The sequence below is a fragment of the Falco naumanni genome, chromosome 13, assembly GCF_017639655.2.
Source record: "Falco naumanni isolate bFalNau1 chromosome 13, bFalNau1.pat, whole genome shotgun sequence".
NCBI lineage: Eukaryota > Metazoa > Chordata > Aves > Falconiformes > Falconidae > Falco > Falco naumanni.
Window position 1 is genome coordinate 5196917 of NC_054066.1, and position 19681 is coordinate 5216597.

The following is a 19681-nucleotide window of genomic DNA, read 5'->3' on the forward strand; positions in this document are numbered from 1 at the left end:
CAATGGTCTGCTTAACCTGGTAAATCCATCATACAGCACTGACAACTGATAAAAAGCCATAGCCAACATAGCATGCTGGGGAGAAGAGCGATGTGTACTCCTACATTAACTGATTGGTTTAAATAGCACTTTTGTTTTTATTCCTCCCCCAGATTAGTGGCTAAAAAAAGCCACCACCCCTCAAGAGTAAAAACAAAATGTACATAAAGCAAGGATAATGTTCTACAAAACGTACTGTGGTCCTTCTGACAAACACTTTAATTCCCAACAAACGTACAAGATAGATTGCCTTTAGGTGGCAGAGCTCGTTGTGGTCATTTAGTGTCTTTGTCTAAGCAAACTTATTGATTGTACCCAACTCCGCAATTCATAAACAGGAAATACCGATACAGCAACCAGTAGCATTTAGCCCAGAGCAACATCTGTGCTCCAAGCTGCTTACTGTAATACTCAACAGTACAAATCTGTTGATTTGATAACACACTGTCAAATGGTAAATCTGGATCAGCGCTGCATACATCCAAGATTAAGCGTTTCTGAGTCAAAGCCTTCAACTCCATTAAAAAAAGAAATAGGCCTTAATTCTAATCTATAGCTATAGTGGTGTTAGCGCAGAGTTACTTTGATTTCACAGATGTTACATCATCTTTATTAAACGGCAACTGAGATGACTGAGGTATGTCAGCCTGAGCCGTAACTCAGCAGCCACAGTTGTCTTAGTTCATTTTTCTACCAAGTAGTCACCCTTGTAATTGCTTAGGAAAGACAGGAGGTGCACAGAATTAATCATGGCACCATTTCCTTGCAAAGAAAACCTCTGTAAGCCTTCTACCTTTGAAAAACACATACCTGTCTACAGACCAACTAAATGAGAAATGTGGAACAAAGGCTAGTAAACATGTCAAGACAAAATAATTACACTTAAATATGAATTTTATTGCTAAGGAAATTTTGCTATAAATTAATAATGAGAATGAAGACAGAGTAAAAGCAGCAGTTAAAATAGTGCACAAGAATATGAAGGATCAGGGTGGGGGGGAACATCTGCTGCATGCTACCCTCTGTGACTTACACGTATCTATCCTGGTCATATCACAAAGAGGAAAAGCCAAAAACATATCTGAGGAACGTGAGTGTGAATTTTCTTCTTTACTCAGCTTGCTTAGCTGGTTCTATCACCTATTGAATCTCCACCGAAGAACAAACAAAATGAAGCCAGTGTTGTGTAACATTTAGAGTAGCTCCATCTAGATGCAGCTCAGAATGTGCTTCATCACTACAAAAGATGTCTTTGCCAAAAGTCAGTGCAGTTGCTCTGTATGTAAACACTTCCCACCCACTCCCCTCTAGTTCTTAAGCTTTTACCCACTCACTAGAAGAGGCTGGCTCCCTAGTCCCCCGCGTTCAATCCAAAGAAGCCACCAGCTATGTCTTCAAATGTAACTAAGAATTTGGGAAGAGGGCCCTGGTTCACCTCTTTAATGGGGCTGGACTTCTCAGAAGGCTGAGCATTTCCACCCCACTTTGGAAGCCTGCCCCTGCCCAGCTGTCCATAACTAAGAATCCAAAAGTAATTAGTCACAGATGAAAGTACAGCCTTGTGACCTCTGTCAGCATTGACATTTAATTCTGAACGGACTGTTAACTGCTACGCAACAGACTTAGTCATCCTTACCCAATAGCATACCCGGCAAGAACAGCGGCACTGTAGTGGCTGTGGGCTGCCCATAGTTTAGGGAGGGCAAGTATTGGTCCCCAGGTGGGAAAGTGTGTGCCTGGGTGCTATGGTACCCCTGGAATCACAGCATCATGAACAGCACCACTCCGAAACAAACACCTGCTTAGGACTATCATTTCAATCTGTTTGGAAAGTGATCTTGGCACACGCACTACCTCTTCCCATCACTGTGGTATCACCTATCTCTTGATTTTATGCTCTAGCACAGTTTTGTATACTGGCTTTCTAGCTTCAAAATGCCTATGCTGGCAGGATAGAGAGATAGCTCATTATTTTTGTATTTTTATATTTAAAAAAGATGGAACTAGAATCTTCAGCTTCAATTTGTAATTATTTTTTTCCCCTTGAGAAAGGGGTAAGGTTATTTTTTTAATGGAGACATACTTCAATTTGAACTTTTCGAAAGATCGTTTCTTGCTTTGAATTCAACGCAGCAATGTTTTGCAATGAACAGTGTCTTTATCTAACATGCATTATTCGAAGAAACTGGAGACCTAGATACAGTTATGTCCTGAAAGCACAAGAGACTTACATGTCCCTCTGCAAAACATTTTAAAAAAACCCCACACCACACAATAAAACACTGAATTTAAAATAAATTACTAGCTGATTCACTTTGTGCTATTCTTTCACAATCATTCTGAAATTCAAAAGAAATCACAACTATGTTCAATTGTTTTACTCTCCCCGACCCCTAAATATCACGCAGGGAGAAGAGGAGATGGAGGCAATCTGCAGCACTGGCTAGATTGCAAAGCGCAAACTGAACAGCAGTGTAGACCTGTAGTCAGCTTCGAGGTTTTCTCAAGGCTGAAAAAGGGTGACAATTCACTGAAGTTCTAGACAGTCACCATCTCCTTCTGGCCTCAAGGGTACCAGGCCTCAAAGAGAACGGCAGTAATGTACTCCCATTTCTTTTAGTTCAGACTAGCAATAGGACACTTCTGCTTTAGTCCTCTTTTGAACCTCCAGCACGTCCTTTCGGTACATACCACTGGCAGAACATATGCAGCTTGTATCTGTGAAAGGACATGCATGCACATTGGTGTTAGGCTCCAAGCCAAAGTTTCTCAAAAGAAATTTACGTTCCCTGGATTAGGCCCACTTTTAGTAATGCAGCCAAGATTACATCCACCTGTTTACTTCCAATCATTTCAGTTTATTGGGTTGGTCCTGAGAGTCATGAAAGCTTAGTGCTTCCCCTGGCTGCTACCCACTCTTGTCTGAGATCTCTATGGCTTAAATACATAGGGTAGAGCCAAGACAGCTTTAGGATGAAAAGAAAAAGGTTGCGGCTCGATCTAAATTTATATGGGTGCAAGTTCTCATCTATTTTCATCTTTCCTGACATACCTGAAACCCCATGAACCTTAAGGAAATTAACCTACTTCTGAATGAAAGCGTAAGACAGGCAACATATTACTGTTTTAATACAGGAAGCTGAAAGTGGAAGTATAAAAGTCCTCTTCCTATAAAGAACTCAACGTAGGCACCCTGCCTCTTTTACCTGAATAACAAAACACATGCAATTCTTCAGAGCTTTCTTTCCCCTACCAAATACAGCTCAGCATGGATTATAACAGGATAAAATAACAGGCCACATAACACACGTGACAGTTGCACTCCAGGTTACAGTTCATAGCACAGCAGCCTCCAAGAGCACATTGTATAAGGAACCAGACATAGAAGCAAAGCCAGCCAGGTTCCTTGGAGTGTTTTCCTTAACAAGCCATGAAGGGAAGAAGAGACCTGCTGAATATGAGGGGAAAGTGTGCACAGAACAAACCCAGGCTCAGCTGTGCTCAGAACTAGTTGCAAATAATGAACGTGGTTCAGGAAACCTTGGAGACCTTCTCTCCAAGCCATGGCAAGGCAGCTGGTGTCAGAGTGCCTTGTGCACAAGGTCTACTTCTGCTGGTTATCTCTGCCCTCTTGACCATTACTGCCTGCAGAGGGGTTCTGGTAGGCCAAACAGGGCAAGCAAGGGTTGTTCAAGCTGGTTCTCCTCCTGCAGACTCTGCCGAGCGATAGCAGTAATGAGCAGAGGCACTAGACAATGGCCTCTTCCTCAGTAATGCACTTGGTACAGTGTCCGAGGCAACTGTACAGACATGAAAGACCGCTTGCAAAGCTAGAGATCTATTACTTCCAGCTGACCAGAGAAGATTCAGGATAAAGAGGTTGGTGGAACAACAAACATTGGTCTTCCTTGCCACTGGTCATTCACATTTCTGGGAGAATAAAAGAACTGAGGAGTGCTGCCGCTTTTTGTGGTTTGCTTATACATTCTCAAAGACAACCTGGGTGGTGTGAGAGGCATGTATAGGACTCCATCTAAGAAAATACACTACCATCTGCAGGCAAGTCGGACAACAAAAAAAATCCTCAAGCATGGCAGACTAGCTAATGCCAAGGAGTTTCTGCTGAGCTATATGTTTGTCCAGGGAATGTTTAGAAGCCAGTAGTACACAACTACTAATGCAGGGCTCCTGTCAACCTCCTATTTGGACCAGATTTTAGACTCCCCCTAAAAAATCAATTTTTTCTATGGTGTTTATAGTAACGGTCTATTCATAAAGCTAGCAACTGCTACCATGTTACATTGGTGCTCACATTCATCCTTATCAGTACAAATCCTTATAACTCCAAACATCAGAACAGAATTCTAGAGCAACACATCATCTCCAATCACTTAACTAAATGGTGCCTTTAAACTCTCCATAAGACAGTTAAGAATCAGTTATTAAGATGTCACTACTGAAAAATAACTATTGCATTTCTTAAAGTTTAACAGTAAACAACATTGCCAATATATTATTGCACACAATAAAGGTTTTTGGAACTACAAAGATAAGGAATGGGTAATCTAGAAGACCCAGAATAATGATCCCAGAGCCATTCCAGTTGCTGCTCCAGCAAGCATGCCCAGTGCAAGGTCTCCATCGCTGTCACGGTAACGCTCTCGGATGATGACATGGTTTGCAGGTGGCTGGCCGTAAGGTCCTAGGCAATAAGAGATCATTAGGAGGAGGGCAAAAGAAACGTGTATCTTAACACCACACACTGCAATTTCAAAACATGCTCACTCTTTCACCCTCTTTCGTCCATTGAACACTAAGGTGATATCAGCTACAAAGGTAAAATACATCTCTGCTTTGGGTTCAGCCTCCACATTTATTAAATAAATGCAGAGGTCTAGCAATACTTCTAGCCTTTTAAGAGTTCCATACCTGGAAGAAAAGCTCATCATAAACATAAAATGGAACATTGTTCTGCATTAATATTATCAAAGAACCTATGAACCACTTGCATCATTCTATCCAACACTTAGTGGATTTAATGCAAGAAATGGCTTTAAAAATGGATTCAGCCTTGAAGTTAAGGCAAATAGTGTAGTTCCTTCTGCCAAAAAATCTTTGGCAACTCTTAAGCCAGCGGTTTGTCAGGAATTGCGTACCAGTTATTCACTCTATAATTACTGCCTACTACTTCAGTTCAGCCCTAACATACTGGACTGATCTACTGTGCAGTGACAGCTGCTAAGTTTCTTTCCAGATGAAGACTGGCCCGGTAGCAAGGCATTAACCTAAGACTCAAGACACCACCAACTGACCCTTGCTCTGCAACAGACTTGTACAAGCTCCATCTGTCAAGTTTTGTGACTTATCTTCTACCTGCAAAGCAACCATACAGTACTGCTTTCCATTCCAGACATTTCAGGAAAATTGAATGTTCTTGAAGATACCATAATGTTCTTTGTAACAGATATTGAAGTGATCCAGCTAACACAACTGGAAAAAGCTCTCACTGACTCTCAACAATGCATGACTAGGAACCTCATGAGGAGGATTATGCCAATTCAGAGAATGAGCAATGAAGCTGACAGCACAGGGGTTAAGTTAGCTGCCAGGGGTGAACTTGACCCCTGAGATTTAGTTGCAGTAACTCTAGTGAAGGAAAACATCAAGGCTTGGTTACTACGCCCAGCCTAAAACTGGTATCTTAACACACTGGACTTGCAAACTGTTTAGGAGAGTTGCATTTTTATGATAGAGGTATCTGAAGCTAGGCCTGCTGCTAGTTTTTAAAAATAGTTCTTGGGACTTCTAACAAGCTGCTGCTTTTCAGCTGCTGAGAACCAACAGAACCCACCTTCCTCTGTGTTTGCATATATACACTCTGTATCTTAGGACTTCACCAACTTAGATGAAGAAAGCTTTAAAAGCTTTAGGCTCATGCACCTCCCTTGTAATAAAAAATGGAAAAGGCAAAGGAAGTAATTTGACAAATGTCAGATGGAAAAGAATTTCCCTCAAAACTGAGAAAGATTCTGAATAGAGATTCTTGTTTGCACAGCCAGATCATAAGCAATTAGTAAGTTAAATCTTCTGATTTATATTACCTGTACTACTCTAAAGCCCCAGTTCTGTAGGATTGTGGCTCTCTGTGCAAAGCTAATCCTAAATTAAGTTGACTAAGCTTAAAAGCACACCCTAAAATTTTACTCTCTTCCCTCTTTTATTGGGATTGAAAGCTATACAAACCTAAACAGAGAAACAGAAGACTTCACAAGGCTGAATGCACTGCCTTACAGCAATACCAGCATGTGGGACAAGAACCAGTTACAACCATGGTTTGGGTGTGGATTTACCTTTGAAACTTGCGTTTATTTCTGAGGTCATAGCTGACCATCACTGTTGAAATAATTAAGCTAGGTATAAGAGCAACAGATGAATCAAAAGCTCTATCAATGCCCGTCATGGAGTACTGAATCAATATTGTTCTGGCTCTTCTATCTTTCCTAAGAAAACATGCTGCCTCCTGTAGTTATCGTTTTCTGTGTACTTCATAAAGAGTTTATGAAGTAATTTAAGTATGTTGGGATCACATTGGGAAGGTTAAATCACTTAATACAAATTTCACTGCACTTGCTTTGTCATGGAAGGGTAAGAGCACTTGGTTCCAGCTGCAAGTCATGTTTCTTTCTATCACTCTGTTGTGCAGGAGTGGTGGGTGGTAAACGATGGTGATTAATATAATTAAAGCCAGAAAGACTGACACAAATAACTTCTATAGGAAGGTGAAGGATATGGTTGATACCGATTACCTTGGTATGGATACTGATAGGGAACAGCATAAGCTTGTCCATTGGAGGCATAGAAGACTTGAGGACCAGGAGGGGGATACGCACCGTTGTACTGATCATAGCCATACCCATAAACCTGATGAAATTAAAAATGTCCATTACAGAGGTATTCTCTGCTATGTACCCGATTTTGCACTCTGTTCAATTCTCCCTCATTTCTAACGCAGTCAAACTTCCACTAAAATATCTAGTCCATATGATATAGTCTGCCTAGTCCCTGGAAAGGATTCAGAACCGCTGTTTGCAAAAATTAGTGCTTCTAAGCAGCACTCCACCTCCAGCCTTCCTGGATGGTGAACGGCAGAGGCAGAGCCCGGATCATCAGGCAGAGCCGCAGCAGCCTTACCGGCTTCTCCTCTCTGCTCTCATGCCAACAGCAGCTCTCTGGACTGCTCAGAAGTGCCACGTTGGCAGCAGCTGATCCGAAACTCCAACCAACTTTCCTCTAGCGCACTGCAAGTAGATGTCAGATGCAGGACAGATACTCTGTAGCTGTACGTTTTGGAAGCAATTTTGTTCTCCAAAAAGAAAGGACTGCCACTAGCCCTGATAAAGCTCCCAGTACCACCTCTAGGTCTTAACAACTATTTCCAACAGTGAGGGGCTGGAGCAGAGCAGCTATACTGCAACAAGTAACACCACCCCAAACCACCCCTTTATGTACCACTGCACATCAGTCAGAACATCCAGAAATCCGCAGTGTATACTGGTTTGGCCCCAGTGCTGCTCCTTCTCCACTGCAAAAGAACACTGCATCCAGGAGCTAGAGTTATTGTGTTGCTATGATATCTTGGATACAACAAAATCCTTCTGTGTTAAAAGTGACAGCTCCAGTCATTAAATCCTATTTTTAAAACTCCTGATTTTATATCCTTCCAGTGCTTACACAATGTGAAAGTGTAGTCACACCTCCTTATGTTACAAGCTGCATGGCCAGTATCTTTCAAGATCAGCCAAATATTTTCTGCTCTGTCTCTGAGCAGCTTTATTTTCCAAGTTGACTGAGCAGCCACCCTTTTATATACCTCCCAACTAGATCTGCCTCATCTCTTTCAAAGGAAATCCATGCAAAATAGGAGTGACAATAGATTGTTAGTGCCTTACTCACCCTGCTTTCGTACAAACCTTAAAGCTGGATACAACTGTGAAACACAGCACTTTGGGAATACAGTTTGAGCGCCTGAAGGACAGCCACTTACGCTACCTCGCTTATTTTAATACTTCCTGACTGCAACTCTTACCTCAGGTGATGGTGTGGCATAAGCTGTATAGGGAGGAGGGGCTGAGGAAATGGCTGTCTCATCGAACATCACATCAGATCCCAGGTAGCCCTAAACAGCACAGGAATACAGCAGTTAGCACCTTTTCCTACAGATAGCTAGTTAAGAGTAGTACAAGGATTAAAACTGAATGACTCCAAAGAAAGAGTAACCTTTAGATGTGCTACATGTTAAGGAAGCAGTGAGGACCTTATAAAGTGCTACAAAAAGAAACAACTTGGAGAGCAGACCTGGGAGAATACACATGCCTGATCAACCACAGGAAGGAGCCACAAAATTTCTTACCTGTGTGTGTGCACATACATGCATATGTGTACATGCAAGCACACCAACTGCTTCCACCATTCATAGCCTCAGTTTTAGAAATTACCCTCTTGTTCATCCTTCGTTTTCAGATAAAAAGGTCTTTACAACTCAGCTACTGCTTCCTGGCACCCTAGGGTGGTATCACCAAGTTCTGCAAGGGCAGATAAAGGAAACAAATGCAGTAGCCAAAAGCAGCACCTGAACTTTTTAGCAGAACATTGTTACAGTTCTTAGCCACCTCTCACTTTCTGGCTGTGAGGAGACTTTAAAAAAACATACATGGTAAAAGAGGCTTAACTCTAGGGATATGGGGGGGCTTGGTTGTTTTTAAGGAATTATTTTGCAATGCCACCTATAATTCTGGTCCTTCTTGAAGGCAGCCATGAAGCAAAGGTGATAACTTACTTCAGTCCATCTACAAGGAGCTCTCAAAGCTAATTAAGATTTGTTACAGTAGCCTTGTGTTCTTGCCTCTAGTATCAGAAAGCTACAGTGATGCTTTTAGTCAGTGCCCTATCCCAAGAAAAAAAAAAACAGCTCCCTTTTTTAATTTAAAAGTGAACGCCTTATTATTAGCTCAATAGAGAATGTTCCTATTGTCCTTTGTACTGTAGACAGACTTCTGGGGGCATACTGTGGCTTATATCCCAGCTCAAACTTTGGTGGAAACTCTAATTGTTGCTCGAAACATACTGTTGAAAGCACTATATGTAGAAACAAGTATTTCTACCACCTGAGAAAAAGTCCAGCAAAATGCTCATATCTTAACAGGAAACGTATTCAGTCCTGCTACAGGGAACTCTGTACAACACAAGCCGGTAAACGTCTGTAAATGACATAATTCTCAAAGTAGAGTGATCACCCTGCTGCTGTTCCAGTGAAGTTATGAGGCACTGCTGGATGTTTGGTATTTTTGAAAGCTGCATCAGACACCTACAGATGGACTCAAACCTAGTTACGTGGTTAGTTCAAGTCTTTGCTGGAGACCTTTAACAGCTTTAGAAGAGCTAATTTTCGACACTACCTGTGCGGAGAGCTACCTGCCCTACTTTCAGTAGCAGGGGTCTGCCTTGGCTGACAAAGGTGATGCACTGGCAAGTTTTGAATGCCATCTAGCACGGCTGGCAGCTGTCAGAGACAGGACAAGCAGCAGCTCCTAACTCCCGAAACCAGGAGTCACCATCTCACACATAAGCAAGATAAAATGTCTAAACCAAGGGCAGACAGACCATGAGTGTTGTCCCCTCTGCGTGAGGACAATTCCTTCACTTCTCATTGAACACCATGAAGCAGCGTAGTATGGCTGCAGTCAGAGGCAGTTGTGTCCAGGGTAGCTTTGCTATGACAAGTGTTTGGTTCGGGTATCTACAGATCTAAGTTACATCATATGACAGATGCCTCAGTACAGTGGCAATGTTAATGTGACCCATAAAGAACTGAGATAAGCTTCTACAAAACCCAGCATTTCCCTATGAGACACAAACATCTCTAGCTGGTTCAGTCTAGCCATCTAAGGAAAGCTAGTACTGAAAAGGAGTGAAAAATGCATTTTTACTGGTTGCAGAACATTTACTTTTTGTCCATAGCCTCAATGCCCACTTCCCTTACAGACCTTCCCAAACATTCACTTCCACCCAGAGAAATCACTCCCTGAAACCATTCACTTCCACCCAGCATCTATTTGCCTGGACTCGGCTGCAAGGACCACAAGTGCTTGTGCTCCAGAGGATCATTCTCACCACTGACAAGCCTTACCATCATGCTCATGACCCTGTTTTTCTCCAGCACAGAAGGATGGAACATAATTTCAGAAGAAAATTTCTGGACCACACATAACACTGATGTGCCGCTTCTTTATCTGTATAAAGTCTAGGCAGTACACTTACTGTGTTTGTTCTGGCATCCTGGAGAGCAATTTTCCATGCCCTGCAAAAAAAAAAACAACCCACTGTTTATTGGAACACTGATAGAAATTAGCACCACTTTTTCTTTTTAGGACTATGAAAAAACCAAGGTTAGCAACCAGAGGTACTGCAGGAGCAGAGTTTAAGATACTGCACATGTCAAAAAGTAATGATACACTACAATGAATGCACAAAGATGTTACATCAAGATTCAGAAATAATTACTCCCTCTGCAGAGCTAAAAAGGCATGAAGAGGAACACGAGAAGGAACAGATGCAGTTTTGAAGGCCTCCCTGCAAGCACAACAGCTAGGTAATATGCAGCCAAAACCAGCTCAGGATTAGGTAATAGGAGGAGATGGACCAGAGAAGTTCTATCTCCTGCCTGGACACTTGCATCTGTGCTGACTAGAGAGTGTGGATCTTGATGTTATAACAGGTTCAAAATAAGGTATATGTACTTCCCACAGATACCCCCACACCATACGGCTGGGAGCATGCTTGCTGCACCACGCGTACTGGGCAAACACTGATGATAGGAGTTATCTAACCATACATAGCCAAGCTCAGCTGGGAGTTCATCGTAATAGAGTATTCTTCCTTTCACTACTGATTGGGCTATGCAGGATCATGTACTACTTGAAGAATGGGAAAAGTGGAAAAAAAATAAATCTGTTCAGCAAATCTTGCACTAACCATTTTAATAAGATTCTTTTATTCCTCCTCACCCTTCAGTGTTTTCAGTCAATTCAGCTGCAGTTAGTTTGCATGAGCTACACAACTTCTTATAGGAGAGCTATGTTTTTTGTCACTGAAAGCCTGCTTTTACTTGCTTGAAAACTTCCTTTAAATGTGTCTTCGAAGTCCAAAGCAAGAAAAATCATCAGGCAGAGAAAGAAAAACAAAGATAAAAGAGGAAGAGGCAGCAAAACCAGTATTATCTGGCAGACTTACAGGCAGTCATCTGGACTCTCTGCACAGAGGTTGACTGTCTTCCCATCACGGCAAACAATCTGCAGTAAACAGTCTCTCTGCTTCCCCTCCGGAGGCTGGAAATCTGAGTTAGAAAAAGGACATGAGTTATGAAATATCTATAACCAGAATTTCACGATCACATTTACAAGAATGGAGACATTTATGCAAAAGTCTAGACAAAATAAACTAGGGCCAGTTGTAGCTGCCTTCCACGAGATCAGAACCAATTACAGAAGGAAATAACCCATTCTCACTCTTCAGCCTCCTGAAAGTAAGCAGCTCTGAACATCATTCCTAAGAAATGCAAATGTCTCACAGCAGAACCAATTGTTACTTTGCAATAAGTGCTCTCCCAATACGTACATCCTTTACTTGTGTCAGCATCAAGTACTAACAAGTGGTAGAAGCGAACTTAGTAATAACTGGAAAAAAAAATATCTGCTGAGGTTTCCCATTTCTAGTCCTGCCTCTCACTCCAGCCAGCACTATAATTACACCTGTAACACTCTATAATCAGACACAAGTCTACTGTGAACATCCTGTTCTTACGTGCATGCCTGCCACCTGCATATATAGTACACTGTCCTCACTGAGTTTTAAAAGGAGTATCAAACCCTAACCTAATCTGTCACATGGTGATACCATGCCCTGGGTATCTATAGGGGAATTTAGTAGCTGGTTGGGTTGGGGCTTTTTTAGGGGATGGGTTGTTTTTCTTTAACAACAATGAAGTTGCACACCTTGGGCACATTTATTACTGCAGCAGTGTTGTAAATGGTACGCTAGGCAGGCACTGCAAATGTAGAGAAACTGAATACACAGATCCTGAAGGTTTTATTATTACCTCGACATTCATTCCCCACTCTGAGGTTGATGCAATGGATTCGCATGTGGATTTTATCTTCTATATCACGGCGATTTTGATCATCATAGAATATTAAGCGGCCATCAGACCACAGGTCAAACCAGTTCTTCTTCCAACGCCGTAAAATAGTACCTTAAAAATCAGACAGTCACTTTTAAGGGCACATATTGGGAAGTATTTGTGTCCTGAAGTTAATAAAAAATAACGCAATAAATCCTTCACAGCTGCCCCAGACATTCTGAGGTGCCAAGCAAAATCGTGTACCACAGCATCCCTACTTCGGAACATTACAGGATTGGGTTCCATACTTTATCTAGTATTCAAAGTCACAACTGAGTTTATTTTCAAGTGCATAACCTGGTGCTTCAGTTCTAACTTGCTGCAAGAACAAGCAGAGGGCATGACTAATTGAAGACTTTAAGTTAAGGTGTCAAGTAAAGTTTCCAAGTCTCCGCTTATACAGTACTAATTACAGAGCAGCATCTGAAGCCGAATGCCAGTCAGATGCGTCAGATATGGTATACCCTGTTTCACACCAGTATACCCAAAAAGTCACATGGAAATGCTGTCCTAAAGCACTTTGTAAAGTGTCCTAAAGATAAAAAAAAAAAACAACCAACAAACCAAACCAAAAAACACTCACAGAGCTAGAAACTTGTTTTAAGAAAGCCCTGGGAATTACTAAGTTGCTCTGATGTTTTTGAAGATGTTAAGGCACAGTGGGGAGAAACGGAGGTAAAAGGCCCATGACTTACTTTGCCGGAGCAGCCATCCGCTCTTCACAAATGTCATTGTTGCTTAATCTGGTAGACGGAAGAGGAAGGTGAGGGGGAGAAAAGCAGGCTTCAGTATTTCGCAGTAATACATTAGAAAGAGGCATTTCAAGGTATAATATCAGATACTATAGCTGCGTGTATTGTAGACAGAGATGGTAGGTCTCAGCTGAAGATACCCAGTGAGGCACAACTAGTATTCTAGGACTTAACAAATGGAACAAACGTGCAATTGTAGCAATCCAACGTGACTATCAGGGACTGCTTTTAAGTTTAACGGGAAAACGCACAAGCTTACAGCTACCACTCTTGCGACACTGGGAAGACAGACTGGAGTGAGCGTTCCCTGACTCACCAGTTCCTTTCAGAGCTGTTCTCTCTGTGTGCTGTGTGCTTCCTGTATTCTGCACTCTCACATTACTAACCTCCCTCGCTTCTTCCCCACCTCCCTTTTTCTGTACTTCCTCTTCTGGTTTTTTTCATTCACTGGCTCAAAGTCCAGCCAAATCAAAAGCTGAAAGTTTCATCTTCAACAGGAAGGAGAAGCTGGTTGTATGACTTTTTTTCTTCCAAATTGTCACTAGCTCCCTCCCAGATTAACTGAAATAAGTAAAAGTTGGGCCCATAAAGGGAGATTATTTCTCCTCAACTTTTTAAATGAAGCTTGCAATGGCAGGGGAAGGACCCTGCATTAAATTCAAGTTATCACACGTGACATTAAGCACTCAGCCACTGCACTCTGGTTTAGGAGCATGCTAAAGAAAAAAGATCAACTACAGTGTGTATTAGAGAGTGTGGTTTTACTTTATAGCATAATGGCCTTCTGACTACTGTTCTAAAATGGATTAATAAAAACACAACTATCTGAATGCGACTGAGCTAGAAAAGCAAGAACAGAAGCATTATAAGCCTCCCTTGAGAAGGCTGCCTTTTTTTTTTTTTAATAAATTATTTGTGGGGCTTGTAAGCCAATATGAGAGACAGGTACTTAAACCTACCAGATAACATTCTACTTGTAGCAGCACAAGAAGAGGGCCGGGGCGGGGGAAGTGGCATAGGTTTAATAGACAGAGGAACTCCTCTCAGACAAGGAATGTGTTTAAGGTTGGGGGGGGTGGGTGGGGGAAGGGACTAAGAGAAGAAAGTTTTGTTATCTTCTAGTAAAATATAGTTAGTAAGCGTTCACTTATTTTCTGATAGATGCCATCAATTGGATATTACTTGTAGCTCTGTCCTCTCCACAGTACTGGGCAAATACTGTAACATGTAAGACTACAGCCAGCAGGATTTCATACTGAAGGAACGCCACATCCTTCACAGGCTTGGGTGTGATGCTAAGAACCACCTGCAGGTAAACTTTAAACTCCAAGATAAACCAGCTTGCTGGGAAAACAAACATTTAGCTGACAGCTCACTGAAAGGGAGCGTCAAACTCCTATCCTGCTGTAATCCTGGTCACCCTGACCTGCCCTGAGGTCTAAGTATGCCATTGTCACCTGTAGACAGAGAACAAGCTCCAGCAATAGAGGCCAATTTACTCTTCCAAAGTAACAAAGTGGTACAAAGGACCAAAGCATCACTGTCCCACCACCTCAGTGTATGCTCCTCTCCCCTGGGATTTTCCTTTACAGGGAAACAGTCTTCTTGCTCTTCATTTTCACAGGAATGGGTCCCTCCAATGGAGCTTCCATGTCTGCTAGTTTCCCTGCCAAGGTGCAATCACTGTACATTTTCCAGAGGCCTTTTTATAGTCTAAGAGCCAACAAAGAACTTGGATGAACTTCAGTTCTGATGCAAGTGCTAGATTAGGCCACTGAATGTATGCTGCTGCCTTTAAACCTACTCTTGTTACACAACAGCATAATTAGATTTAACTTAGACACGTAACGGGGAAGAAGTGAAGAAGAAAACATTTCTCTTGAAAAATTAAGATTTGCCTGTGATTACAGAATGTCTCACAGCTATCCGGGGCTATAACAGTGAAAGGCTTCAGCAGCTGTGCAAGCTGATCACCTTGCACGTGATCTTGGATGCAACAACTGCATCTTACCAACACAGGCTGAAGTGCCCAAAACTTCAGCTCTGGCTATAGAGCAAGGAATCACACAGAACTATCTGTCGGTACTGAAGTAGGAGGTGCAAAAACAATTAGATATTCTTCTCTGGTCCTTTTTAAGCACAAGCACTTACTTGAAGTTCTACACAGCATTGAGAAGCAACCCACGTTATGTCTAAAAGAGCACTTGCAGAGCTGGAAGCCAGCCTGGCAAGTGGTCACGACTGAGTATTATTCGCTTGTTAAAGTAGCTCGGTGCAACCAACACGGAAAATGGGATTTAAACAAAGAGAAATCAATTTATCACCAACCTCAACCTAGTTCCTTGGTGACTGAAATCTAAAAGCAGTAGCTGCCTAAACTGAGCGCAAGTTAGGTGTAAATGCAGCAAAGGGGTGGGGCTATTCACTCCCACCCCCTGGAATCGCCGTTTTTCCTTCTGGCACAGAATCCACTGTGGAACATCCACCAGCCTTTTCCAGCGGACTCGTTCTCACACCAGCTGGCTGGCAGGAAAAGCGAATTCCAAACCAGATCCAGCGTCTGAACCCGCAGCCCGCGGCGGCCCGAGCGGTGCGGTGCAGCCAGCCCGGGGCGGGGCCGCTGGGGGGCGCTAGGGGGACGGGGGGGGCGCTGGGGGGGGGGGGGGGCAGCGCGGCCGCTGGGGGGCGCTGGAGGGCTCAGCGCTGCCCCGCCCCGGCGGTGGGTCGGCTCCTGCGCAGCGCTCAGCGGTGCGGGCCCCCCGCGCCCTCGAGCCGGTTTCCGTGGTTGGAGCGCGCCGGCCCCGCAGCCGGCCACCCGCAGGCCGCTTCCCCGTGAGGCCGCGCCTGGGTTGCGCTAACCAACGCCCCGTCCCGCTGCGGGACGTGCCGTTCGCCGCGGCAGCGCTCGAAGCGGGCGGACGGAGGGAGAAGCACCGGCCCGCCTCCCCCCGCTGCCCCGGGGGCGCCGCCGCGCAGCCCCCCGCTCCCGCCCGGGGCAGGCTGGCCCCGGCCCTCCCGCCGCTCTGCCCGCCCAGGGCGGCACCCGCCGCGTCCCCGGCAGCCGGGCCCGTCAGGCGGGACCCCGCCAGCGCTCCCCGCGGCAGCCCCCGCCGGCCCCGGCAGCCGGGGCCTGCTCCGCCGCCCCGCTGACCCCCGCGCGGTCTGGCCGTGTCCCCGCCCCGGGCCGGGCCCCCGCCGCCGCCCGCCGACGTGCCCAGGCGCTGCCGGGCCCCGCCGCCCCTACCTGCCGCTGCCGGGCCTGCTCCCGCTGCCGGCCCCGCTCCGCCAGCGGGCAGCGCCAGCCCCGTCCTGACGTCAGCCGCCGCGCCGCCCGCCCGGCCCCGGCTGCCCCCGCCCGGCCTCGCTAGCCCCGTCGGGCCTGGCCTCGGCTGCCCCCGCCGTTCTGCAGGCCCCGCCGCCCGCCCGGGCCCGGCTGCCCCTCACACGGCCCGGCTGCGCCCGGTGCGGGTCAGCGCTGGCCCCCGCCGCACGGAGGCAGCGGGCCCGTTTGTGCTCGTCCCCCGGCTGTGAAGGGGCACGGCCTCGCCCCGCAGCCCGGCGCCGTCAGAGCCGTGTGCCAGGCGAGGGAGGGCCGGCCGGGCCGGGACCCCCACAAACCTGCCACCGGCTGTGCCTGGGGGACCCCGGGGACCCCAGCCCCACGGCCTTGAGCCGGGTCAGTGCCCCGCGCAGCAAAGCCAGCGTGCTGTGTCACTGCCTGCCTGCAAAACATAACTGTTTTCCGTTTCTAACCCAAATTACGTGAGATCGTTACTGTTTGAAATGAGGAAGGAGCCTTCCAGAGATGTAATATTGCCCTGGATGATGCAGCTTCCTACTGGAACTTTTCCCAGGCGCATCCTGGTAACATAGGGATTATGGCTCCTATCATCACAGTAAGTAAAAAGAAAAAAAAGAAAAAAACCCACACTAACTGGTTTGCTTCAGCCAATCATTTTCTTTTAAGACTGGACAATACGGAAGTAATATTCATCATAGTTACAATTTCACTTAATCTGTTGACAAGCTCCAGTCTTCCTCCTACCCATCTATTTTCTCCTCTTGAATACAACAGCAATTCCAACCAGGAATTCTGTGGAAAGCCTGCAGTAGCACAGTTCCTGGCTGCAGTGCCGTCCAGGCTCTGATACATCTTTAAGTACCATAAAAGTGGCAAAGGCAGAACAGGAGGGATAAAAAGGGATCATCTATCTGTAACCAGAGCTGCAGGTCTCAGAAACAACCAGTAACTGAGGTTTGTGTAGATCAGATTCTGGTCGTGTAGGAGTCCTTTTTCTGAGACTGAAACTGCTTGCTCTGCATCACTGAAAAACTGTTTTCAGAAACTCAGAGGTATTCGTTTAGAAGTGGAAGGCAAGAAAATCTTTAGACTGGGAGGGAGCAGTTTTCTTCTGGAACAAAAAATACTCTTCTTGAGGATCTGGGAGCCTCAGCAGATCCTATCCTTGGTGAGCAGTCCTAGGGGACAGCTGCCTGTCTGGAATGTCTTCCAAGCACTGGCTGTCTGGGTTCATATAAAACTTAAGGTTTCAGACTAGGTTTAAAGCCCTTTTAGAATTAATTGCAAAACTATCTTCGTGTTTCCTGAATGAATTACCTCCATGGGCACAGAACACAAGTTTTTACACCAGATACCCCAGGAGGCTACGCCGCCGTTCAGTGAGACCTAGACAGGCTGGATAGCTGGTGGAGAGGAACCTGATGAGGTTCTACAAAGGCCAGTGTCGGGTCCTGCCCCTGGGCAGGCAAGCTCTGCGAGGAAGGACCTGGCAGTGATGGCACACAGCAAGTTGCCCATGGGCCAGCAGTGTGCCCTGTGGCCAGGAAGGCCAGTGGGACCCTGGGGAGCACTGGGAGGAACTTGGCCAGCAGGCGGAGGGAGGGGATCCTGCCCCTCTGCTCTGCCCCGGTGAGGCTGCGGTGAGGCTGCGTCTGGAGTGCTGTGCCCAGCGCTGGGCTCCCCAGTTCAAGAGAGACAGGGACCTACTGGAGAGGGTCCAGGGGGGGGCTGTGGAGATGGTGAGGGGACTGGAGCATCTCCCTGATGAGGAAAGGCTGAGGGAGCTGGGCCTGTTTAGCCTGGAGAAGACTGAGAGAGGATCTTATCAATGCATATAAAGGTGTTAAGGGCAAATGTCAAGAGGACAGGGCCAGGCTCTTTTCAGTAGTGCCCAGTAGCAGGACAAGGGGCAATGGGCACAAACTGCAACACAGGGAGTTCCATCCGAATATGGGGAAAAACATCTTCAACCTTGAGGGTGACAGAGCACTGGCACAGGCTGCCCAGAGAGGCTGTGGAGTCTCCTTCTCTGGAGACATTCAAGAATACCCACCTGGATGCGACCCTGTGCAACCTGCTCTAGGAGACCCTGCTTTGTCAGGGGGCTGGACTAGGTGATCTCCAGAGGGCCCTTCCAGCCCTGACCAGTCTGGGATTCTGTGCTGTTGTTTAGTAGCTGTTTGGGACCATGTCCTATATTATGTTGACCTTGGAAACCCAGTTCGGGCTGTGAACCCGAGTCAGGGCCACTGTCATGGGAGTTCTGTGCCACACAGGTTCGGTCTGAGGGTGCACAACAGAGGAGCAGGTCCAGGAAACACCAGACCTTCAGTCTGGCAGAAACGCAAGCGTATGCTGGAAGCCCATGCAAACATGTATTAGGCTTATCATCTCATTAAATTCTGAAATGTTTTGAATTAAATATATTGGGCTCTGCATTTGCTGATGAAACTTCAATCAGGAAGTTTCTAACTAGCTGTGCTGCAGAGCTGAAGGCATGAGGCTTAGTACCCTGAGCAAAAGAACTAGAGAATTTAGATGAATACTATGACAAATGTGGATTGTTTTCAAATTGTTTGCCAGTGAATTTGTGGAAGTGAAGGCTTTTGTTGAAATTTTCAGCCTATTTATAATTGCACCTTCAGTTTGATCACGTTCAAAGCATGATGTAAGATTCATCCCTTACTGATAGCTTAAAAAAAAAAACGTTTGGAAAGTTTCAGAGTTATCAAACCCTCTCTTTTTGCTCCCATTCTTGTCCTGAATCAAAGAAACTAAGGCTGAAGTTCAACTTGCCAGTCGTAGTTACAATATACAAGTTAAAATTCAATTGGAAAATTAATTTCTAAATACAAACCAAAATTGCTATTTGGAAAAGTTGGGCCATATGGTAACTTCTAATTCTTTGTCATAATGCAGCTGACATAATGTGTCTTTTCAATACATGCTAAATTTTGACTGCCGCCAACGTAAAGGTTTGAATTTTCACAGTCATTTGAGGGTCTTCATTGGTTCTTTATATGCTGCTGAAATTTAAATTTCAAATTTCCCACTTTGGTTCATAAAATACAATTAGTCTCCAAACCAAGCAGAATACAGGTTTTCACTAAGGATAAACAAATTATTTTAAACAAAATACATGCTAACATTATTAAGTACTATAATTAATACTGTTAATACTACTACAACTAATATAGTGCTCAACCAGGCTAAAAAAGTCATATTAAGAATCAGCATTGCTTGCAAGCTAATGAAATGAAAAATATTAATATCAGGAAAAATATTAATAAATGGACCTAACAACCCTAGCTGCAACATAAAGAACAGGAGAGCTGCTGCCGGGGAACACCTGAA

At 45.0% G+C, this 19681-nt stretch overlaps 1 protein-coding gene across 1 annotated transcript; it reads right to left on the reverse strand.

The window, feature by feature from the left end:
• Positions 1–915: 915 nt before the first annotated feature.
• PLEKHB2 (pleckstrin homology domain containing B2) lies at positions 916–16374 on the reverse strand. The gene is made up of 8 exons (XM_040613051.1): positions 16271–16374; positions 12970–13017; positions 12194–12346; positions 11329–11431; positions 10357–10396; positions 8126–8215; positions 6846–6960; positions 916–4741 (listed from the first exon to the last, which is right to left on the reverse strand). Exons 2-8 carry the CDS (start codon positions 13004–13006, stop codon positions 4605–4607), a joined length of 675 nt encoding a protein of 224 aa, XP_040468985.1. The 5' UTR covers positions 13007–13017; positions 16271–16374; the 3' UTR covers positions 916–4604.
• Between the last annotated feature and the right edge of the window lie 3307 nt (positions 16375–19681).

Excerpts from the sequence above, each read along its gene's own strand:
- PLEKHB2 (XM_040613051.1), bottom strand. The coding sequence starts at position 13,006 with ATGACATTTGTGAAGAGCGGATGGCTGCTCCGGCAAA. Across the intron at positions 8,216-10,356 it reads AGGATGCCAGAACAAACACA|GGCTACCTGGGATCTGATGT; the intron begins GTAAGTGTACTG and ends TGTGCTGTTTAG. Across the intron at positions 6,961-8,125 it reads ATGCCACACCATCACCTGAG|GTTTATGGGTATGGCTATGA; the intron begins GTAAGAGTTGCA and ends TAATTTCATCAG.